The 9,319-nt window shown below is 57.2% G+C and overlaps 1 protein-coding gene across 1 annotated transcript; it reads right to left on the bottom strand.

Moving 5' to 3' along the window:
• Positions 1-765: 765 nt before the first annotated feature.
• On the bottom strand, positions 766-7,824 carry LOC113222666 (rootletin-like; the record flags this gene model as incomplete). Its single annotated transcript, XM_026452312.1, has 6 exons — positions 7,580-7,824; positions 5,923-6,077; positions 1,328-1,513; positions 1,152-1,235; positions 1,012-1,073; positions 766-931 (listed from the first exon to the last, which is right to left on the bottom strand). Coding segments are annotated over exons 2-6 (633 nt in total), but the record flags the coding sequence as incomplete, so codon positions are not given.
• Positions 7,825-9,319: the final 1,495 nt, after the last annotated feature.

Genomic DNA, 9,319 nt, shown 5'->3' with positions numbered 1-9,319 from the left:
CAGCCTCCCCCATCTCCGACCATTCCAGGAGGCACCACCGTTCAAGGCAGCGGGTCTTCCTGTGGGCCTGTGCACAGAGTGGTGTCCCAGCAGCCACGCTCAGCCTCCCAAGCCTCATGGCTCCCTCCTGCACAGGGACCTGGCTTTCAAGTCCTCTTTTGGTTGCAAGAGGCAACAAGGAAGGGAAAAAATGCAAGGGACCTACGTTTGCCTCTCAGCTGCCAGTTGCATGACTGTGGGCAGGTTACTTAACCTGTCTTTATTTATTTTGACACAGAGTCTTGCTCTGTTGCCCAGGATGCAGTGCAGTGGCACGATCTCTTAGCCTCCTGAATAGCTAGGATTACAGGTGTGTGCCACCACGCCCGGCTATTTTTTGTATTTTCAGTAGAGATGGGGTTTCACCATGTTGGCCAGACTGGTCTCGAACTCCTGACCTCAGGTGATCCACCTGCCTCAGCCTCCCAAAGTGCTGGGATTACAGGCGTGAGCCACAGCAACCGGCTTTAACCTCTCTTTATAATCAGGAGAATGACAGCACCTACCACATGCTGTTATCACAAGGAATAAAGGTCAATGCACACCATGCACATGGTACATGCTACGCATCGATAAGACCAGCTATTGTGATGATGGCTATTTACTTCTGCTAACATGCTCCCTTGGACAGTGCTCCCTCTCCCTCTCCAGGATTCTGAATCCTCCCTCCTCTGCAGTGCACCTTCCCCTTGGGTCAAGCTGGCCTCCCTGCACCCCCATGCCCACCTCCTCCTCACGCCTCCATGCTGCCTCCCGCTGCTCCAGCTCCTTGCGGCTGCGTGCCCAGTCGCTGGTCACCTTTCGTATGTCCTCACTCAGAGCCTGGTTGGCCGAGCCTGCCTGGTCAAGCTGTTCTCGGAGCATGGCATTCACCTGGGCCAGACTGGCACTCCTGAATGGGGCACAGGGGATCAGCAGGCACTCGCCCAGGGGACCACCTGCCAGCCCTGGCCCTCCCTGCTGCGCCCTCACCTCTGCTGCTCCTCTTCCAGCCGAATGAGGGCGCTCTCCAGGTCTTGGCTGTGTTCTGTGTCCTGAGTGGGAGAAAGGTTAAAGCATCAGGCTAGACAGGTAGAGGGCAGGGCCTGCCCCTGCCCCACCCTGGCACCCACCCTCAGTCGCTGCTGCTCCAGCTCTCTAGATCTCTCCAGCAGCTGCTGCTCCAGCTCCGAGCACCTCTTCTTGTACTGGAGAATCTGGGGATGGGGAGTTGATGGTGAGCCCCAGGGGTTGGGGCAGGGCAAAGTGAACACGTGGGAGGGCAGGAGCAGGAGTGGGTGGCCCTGACCTTGCCCTGCAGCCGCTGTACAAGCTGGGCCTGCCGCTGCTGGCCCTCCTGGTAGGCCTGCAGCTTGCGTCGGTAGGAGGCCTGCTCCTCCTGCAGCTGCCTCCGCAACTCCACGCTCTGCCGTACCAGCCCCCTGGGCTCCTGCGTCTCCAGCTCCCCAGACTCCAGCCGCAGAGTCTGCTCCAGCTGCAGGGAAGGGCCGTGGGTGAGAGTCCTGGGCCTCCTGGGAAGGCAGGCTCAGGCCTCTGTAGGGGGCACCAGGCTGGGCCCAGACCCACAATGCCTTGTAGGCTGATAGTCTGGCACCCTGGGGAGCAGGCACATGTGGGCAAGCCCGGGGCAGTGCACATGTGCAGGGGGTGATGCAGCCATGCACAGACATGCAGATGGGGCATGCATGGACACATGCAGGTGAGCCCACAAACCCAAACCATGCAGGCAAAGCTCAAAGGTGCACCTGGGATCAACCTCAGGGGCCTCAGTACACCAGGTGCCTCTCCTCCGGAACACTCAGCCCTGTCGTGGTTTCTGTTTATTACATTGATGCCTGTGTCTCCCCACCACGCCCCCACCCCAATGTGAGCTCAGGAAAGCCTGGATTTTTTGTTCCTCAGTGTATCTTAGTACTAGAATGGTGGCTGTGGTATGCATGGCACATGCTTGGTAAAATATTTGTTGTGATGGTGAATTAATAGCATGAGCTCATGGGAATATATTCAAAACAGAGGTGTCAATCCACCTATGCATATGTGAGCTTAAAGATATGCGCACAATAACACATACAGGCAACCTCAAATATCCCCGGGGGACACGAATGAACCCCCTCAAATATACAGCATTAAAATTTGTAATTTGTAAGAGATGTGCATAGATGTTGCCCTATACGGCGCCTGTATATTAATGCCACCTTCTGGCTGGGTGCAGTGGCTCACGCCTGTAATCCCAGCACTTTGGGAGGCCAAGGTGGGTGGATCACTTGAAGTCAGGGGTTCGAGACCAGCCTGGACAACATGATGAAACCCCGTCTCTACTAAAAATACAAAAATTAGCCGGGCGTGGTGACATGCACCTGTAATCCCAGTTACTCAGGAGGCTGAGGCAGGAGAATCGCTTGAACCTGGGAGGCGGAGGTTGCAGTGAGCCGAGATCACGCCACTGCACTCCAGCCTGGGCAACAGAGCAAGACTCCATCTTTATTTATTTTTATTTTATTTTACTGAGACAGTCTCACGCTGTCTCCTGGGCTGGAATGCAATGGCGCGATCTCGGCTCACTGCAACCTCTGCCTCCCAGATTCAAGGAATTCTCCTGCCTCAGGCTCCCAAATAGCTGGGACTACAGGTGCATGCCACAACGCCTGGCTAATTTTTTGTATTTTTAGTAGAGATGGGGTTTCACTATGTTGGCCAGGCTGATCTCGAACTCCTGACCTCATGATCTGCCCTCCTCAGCCTGCCAAAGTGCTGGGATTACAAGCATGAGCCACAGTGTCCAGCCCAAGACTCCGTCTTAAAAAAAAAAAAAAGGCCCCCTTCGTCCTCATCTCAGGAAAGCCTCTGCTGCTGCCGCCCTTCCTCCACCCCCAGGCAGCTCCCATCCCCTGTATCCTCAGACCCCTGTGGGCTCTGGCTGCCCCTACCAGCGATGGAACCCTCTCAACTCCCTTAAGGCACCTGCTGCCCCTGATCTTCCCCAGCTGTTGGGGGAAGGGAGGTGGGGGGGGGGCAGGGCAGTGTGAGAGCGCACAGTGGGTCGGGGGCACCCAGCAGGGACAACACCCCAGCCCAGCTGACTCTGACACTAGCCCCGCACTCACCATCTGTGGGTGCGGGTTACACTGCACAGTCTGTGAATTGGAGTGTTTTTGTGTGGCTTGGCTTTAGGGTCTCGCTATGTTGTTTGTGGCATGTTTTGTGCATCTGTGTGTCACTGTGTGGGGCCCGGTGTGGCCCGTGTCGTGTCCACACTGCACATCTGTGTGAAGCAGGTACTGTTTGCCTCTGGGACACAGAGGGGTTCAGGCCGTTGCCGGGTTCTCCTCCCCTTTCTCCAATGCTCAGAATCAGAGCCAGGACCCTCTTGGCCACACCTCACCCCTTTCCACAAACTTCACCCCGCAGAGAACAGTCTTTCAATTTTACTTGCAATTCAAAAGGGAAGGAGGCTGCCACTAAGCCAGAGATGAAAGAAGTTGACGGTCTCCCCTAGCAACCGCTGCCCTCAGACCGCCATTCAATTTACTCTTTCCAGGTTGCTATGGACACGAGGGAGCCCAGGGGGTCTGTCCTCTGGAGCCAAGGGAGGCGTGGCCACTCCCTCCTTTCCATTCTCGGCTGCGCCTACACCTGCTTCTCAGGGACAGCAAGAAGGGGGGGATCCCCATAGGGGGCCTGAGGTCCTCTCTTGGCTGGGAGGTGGCCTCTGGGAGTTCCTCAGTTTCCCTGCAGGACATGCAGTCAATAGGACACAGACCTGACCCTCCCTCCACTCCCCATGCCAGGGGTGCTGCAGGTTTGGAAAGATCACAACAATCTCGCTGACTGTCCCCCAACCCAGGCCACCATGCCAATGAGGGCCGCAGGGGCAGGCACTTGCCACCTGTGGCCATGGGGACAAGGGAGTGGCAGGGAAAGAATGCTGCCCAACTGCAGAGCCCTGGACCAAGGGTCTCAGCCCAGCACCACCACTGACCTTGGGCCTATCATGCCCCCTCTCCAGGACTTACTTTTCCTATCTGTGATAAGATGATCTCTAGGCTCTGAAGTTCTCTGGGGACCCGCCCTCCAGGAAAGGCCTTTGCAGTCATTCCTGTTCCACCTCTGCCTCCAGGTGGGGCCTCATTCAAACCATGGTGGATAGAGGACAACTGAAGCAGTGGGCGCCCTCTGCGTGCCATTTGGGGCCCCCCTAGCCACAGGAGGGAGCTTTCCACACTAACCCAGACCCCCTGTGCTGCAGTCCCAGCCCCAGCTGCTGTGTCCCAGCAGAGGAGGAACCTGTCACCTCCCACCTCTTCCCTTCCCTGCCAACTGGGGGCAGGGCTAGCTTCAGAAGGTGGCATTTAAGAGGCAGGCCCTGGGGGTGTGGCACTGTGCCATGCATGGGCCAAAAGAAAAGGGAGGGCTGGCTCAGAGCCCCATCACCACTGACAATGCAAGACTGGGGCCAGCATGCCCTACACACCCGCTGCAGACCCTGGGAAAACTAGCTCTCCACTGTCCTGATGCTAGGGGCCACTGCGGGCCGCCTACCCGGCTCCTCTACAAGTCCCAACTAGTCGGGGGTTTGTCCAGCCAGGCAAATCCCAGGACACGGACACGCCCCACAGTCACACACAGGAACACACACCCTCCTCCCAGTGCAGGCTCCAGCCTGGACAAGCCCAGCTCAGGGGTCCCACGCCAACCCTAGCTCTGCCACTACCACACAGGGGACCCTGGACCAGCCCCTGCCTCTCTGGGTCCCTTCCAACTTTGTGGGGGCCAGCTGTGCCCTGAAATCCCTAGCCCAGAGTCTCTTTCCGTACGTAGGAAACAAAACTTCAGAGCTTTGGTTCTAGACTGGGTTAGTCTAGAAACCAGAACCCCAGGGCTGTGAGTTGGAAGACCTGGTGTCTCGCCTTAACCGGCTGTGTGCCCCCAGCATGGTGCTTCCCCTCCCTGAGCTTCTGTTTTCTCCTTTGTTAAATGGGCATCATAATGGTCCCGAATTTGGTGTATTAAATGTGAAACACTCAGCACATGCCTGGCACATACTAGGCACTCAATAAACAGTAGCTACTATTAATACGCTACTGCCACCTGCATTCCTCCCATCTGCACACATACACTCGGTCCCACTTGCAACCCCCTTACCAATCTTCAGCCACCACCAACTTCCCAGGGTCACCTCCCGGCCACCTGGAGGCCCAAAGCAGACAGTGCATCAAGAGCATCCCGCACCCCTGGCACCAGCTCACACCCAGCTCCCGCCCCAGGCCGTGGGACCCCCACAAGCCTGCAGCACGGGTGATGTGAAACCTGCCTGGACATGCAGACAGGCCTGCTTCTCCTTCCTTCCCTGCCTGGAACCCATTCCAATAGGCAGTGGCAGCAGGTCTTGTGGCTGCCCCAGATGGCCTGCAGAGCACCGCGGATGCCCACACCAGCCTCGAGCCAGCATCCAGCCACTGCTTCAGCCCCAAGGCCCGTGGCAATGGTAGCACGGGGAGATGCCCAGAAACTCAAGGGGCAGGAATCTCTAGGGATCTCGTTCTGTGTCCCGCACCCCTAACAGGCCTGGGACAGACGCACCCCTAACAGGCCTGGGACAGGCCTGTCCCGCACCCCTAACAGGCCTATGCCAGGCACTTTATTCTATTATTTCCCATTATTCACACAACTCCACGTCCCATTACAATCCCCACTACAGAAAACAGGCTTGAAGAATGTAGTGATTTGTTCAACGCCACTCAAGGTGGCAGAGCCTCAATCCAAGCTCAGGCCAACCTGACACCAGGGCCCATCTTTTGCCCCGTGTGTGGGCCTGGTCTAGATGCCTCCATGCCCTCAAACCAGGGGAGCCCTGGCCTAACCCACCACCTGGGCGGCACCCACCCTCTCGCTGACCGCGTTGTACTTAATGGCCAGTTCATCACACTTGGCACGGCTCTGGACCAGCAGGTCCTCCACGCGGGACAGCTCCTGCTGCAGCAGCTGGTTCTCCTCCTGCAGTGACAGCAGCGATGCCATCTCCGTGGCCGGCAGTGGGGCTGGCAAGGGACAGTGGGCACATGGTTGGCTTCTGGGTCCAGTGGGACATCCTCCCGCCATGGGGAGGGCAAGAAAACCATCCAGGCCCCTGGGAGGAGCCCAGGTGGGAATGGCTGCAGCATTAGGCCTGCAAACAGAGCTGAGAACAGGGAGGAAGGCAAGGAGGGGATACAAAGCTGGACGTAAAGTGAACACAGCTCCAGCTAAAGTGTGGCCCAGCAGGTTTTGGAGGTGCAGGAGAGAGGCTCAGTCTAGGAGCCAGGAGACCCCTGAGTTCTTGCTCCCTCCTTTTCCAATTACTATTCTTCTCTGGGGCCTGTTTTACTTATTTGTAAAATGGGTGGGGCGGGCGCGGACTCACGCCTGTAATCCTAGCACTTTGGGAGGCGAGATGGGAGGATCACCTGAGGTCAGGAATTTGAGACTAGCCTGGCCAACATGGTGAAGTCCTGTCTCTACTGAAATTACAAAAATTAGTTGGGCATAGTGGTATATGCCTGTAGTCCCAGCTACTTGGGAGGCTGAGACAGGAGAATCACTTGAATAATGCAACCCGGGAGGCGGAGGTTGCAGTGAGCCGAGATTGCACCATTGCAATCCAGCCTGGGCAACACAGCGAGACTCTGTCTCAAAAAAAAAAAAAGAAAAGGTAGAATAGTAACCAGATCCTCCCAGAAAAGCATCAAAGCCGTGCTCGAGGGAAGAGCTTCATGGAACTTTAAAGGCTAGGACTCAGGATAGCGTAGGTCAGGTTGTGAGGAGGAGAAAGAGAGAAGAGGGAAAGAAAGGCCAGCGGGAGAAGCGCGGTTGTCCACCTCCTGTGGGTTTCCTTCTACCCTGGGAGAACTGGACATACGCCCCAGGTGTCAGGGTGAGGGTCCCCAGAGTCTCTCTCTGTCTGGGGCTCCAGCGCACCAACATCCCTGGTGCTCCCGAGGAGGGGGCCCGTCTGTAGCTTGTCAGTTGAACAGAGACAATGGTTAGAACACCAAAACGCCATCACGGAGAGCTGCCAGCACACCAGCTGCAACTGACTGTGCCAGTTCCCAGACCCTCAAGCCACATAATGACACCATGTGTGCCACCCACTGAGAGAAGCAGGGACCATCCGCCTTCCTGCCTACGTGGGAAATGCATGGACAGCGCAAAACCCTGGTCTGAGCTGAGCTGCCCTCTCCCTATATCTTGGGATCAACCAGCTCACACCTTCCCCGGGTGGGAATATGGGATTTGGGGTTCACATCTTTGCAGCAGGCTACAGGCAAGCACGGAGGGGATGCTCAGCCCTTCCTTCTAGTTGCACCACATGCGAAATAAATCTGGACAAATTACATCCCTGAGCCTGTTTCCTCATCTGTAAAATGGGTTCTTCCATCATAAGGCTGTGCCTGCCCCACAGCGAATTACAGTCATGATCATCATGGTGACTGCTCAGGAAAGGGACATGCAAAGAGGTAAAATGTGGGTGGTGTCTGTGGAGGGGAGCGGATGGGGGTGGCACCTGGGCTCTCAGGCTGGGAGAGGTTGCGGGTGACAATCTCCTTGATGCGGGCAGGAAGGCTGGTGGTCTGAGCGTCCTGGGCCAGTTCCCGCGTGCCCAAGCCCTCCTCCTGGCACAGGACGCTGCTCTCCAGTGTCTGTGGGAAAAGCGAGAGGGTCTTCAGGGGACCTGGGACCTAGGACTCCCTGGCCTCAGGGGGAGAGCCAAGTCCTACTGCCCAAGATATGGGTCCCCAGGAGCCCCTCAAGCTGGAGTGAAGCCTGGGAGTTAGAATCCAAAAAATCCCCGTGGGAGGAGCCTCTTGTGCGCTCCCTGCCCCTGGAAGGCCACCCAGGGCCAGAGATGTGAACCAAACCCCACGGGCAACTCCCAAACCCCACTGAGGCAGTCCAGTGTTGGGGGCTCAAATCCGGCTCTGACCCTAGATGGATGAGGATCCAGCTATGCCAGAGGTCCCCTGAACCCCAAAATCTGGAAGTAGGGACCCCCCTTCTCCCAATGCAGGGCACTGGGATGAGGGAGCCACAGCAGGTGCACCCTGTGTGTACCTCTGCCCCCCGTCTTGCCAGGAACTGCAAGCGGGGTCCCCTTATGCCTCACCACCACCACACCTCTCCCACCCCTTGACCCCCAAGTCGTACACACCTCTCACCACTCCTGCTAAGTCCACGCTACCCTGCCCCAGACAGGGTGAGCACAGCCCCCAGGACCCACCTGGATAACCGTCTCTAGTGTCAGCTCCACCTCCTGTGCCCCCGCCAGCCCCAAGCTCATGAAGGGGAGGCTGTGGGCACTCCTCCAGCCCCCTTCCCCAGGACCCCAAGACTAGCTCAGTCAGCAGGCGCCACAGCCAGGCTGCTGTGCTGAGCACCAGGCAGATTAAGCTTAAATCCGGCGGCGCCCCCATGTGACCGCTGGGGTGGGAGGAGCAGGATGGGGGCTGAAGGGGGAGGGGATGGGAAAGGACAGGAGAGGAGGGAAGCAGAGGCGGGGAGCCGAAGGAAGAGGAAGGATAAAGAGAGGGGAGGAGAAGGGAGAGAAAGGAAGGGAGGAGAGAGAAGAGGGAATGGGGGTTGAAAAGGAGGGGAGGTACCTGGAGGTCAGGACCTCACACACTCTCCACCCTCCGCAGGTTGCTGGGTCCTAGAGCCCTCCAAGCCCAGGGATGGGGTCAGTAGCCATGAGACAGGAAAGGGCAGAGTCCTAAGTCTTCAGGACCATCTTTGCTGGCCCAGAACTGGGGTCACATGGTTAGCTAAGAATGCAAGGATTTACAGCATGCTGGGAGTAAGTTTTCCCACAACAGGTGTAGGGCAAAGAATGCAGGCTGTGAGGTCACCCAGACCAGGCTAGGCACTTAGTTGGGCATGAGCGGTCCAGCCTCGACTGATGAGCATTTATGCAACACCTGCGGCATTCCTAGGTGTGACCTAGACACAGTGGCACAGCCCCGACCTACAAATGCCCCAGCCTTGCCCTTCAGGCACTTATTGGGAAGCTTCTGGCCCTCCACACCCACCCCAGCCCCCACTTGCTGGGTGCACCAGCGACAGTGACTTTGCCTCTCTGAGCCTCAGTGTCCTCTTACGTAAGATGTGATAATATTGGCACTCACTTCATGGAGCTGTCTGGGGATGAAACAGAATATCGTGTGTGCATAACCAGCACATGACACGGTGCCGGGGGGTCACAAGGTCAACACTCAAGAAATCCTCATTTCATTCATTTGAAAATCCAAAA

Source organism: Piliocolobus tephrosceles, unplaced genomic scaffold (genome assembly GCF_002776525.5).
Source record: "Piliocolobus tephrosceles isolate RC106 unplaced genomic scaffold, ASM277652v3 unscaffolded_33056, whole genome shotgun sequence".
Lineage (NCBI taxonomy): Eukaryota > Metazoa > Chordata > Mammalia > Primates > Cercopithecidae > Piliocolobus > Piliocolobus tephrosceles.
Note: the sequence above shows the minus strand (reverse complement) of the source record. Positions and strands in the feature narration are given on the sequence as shown.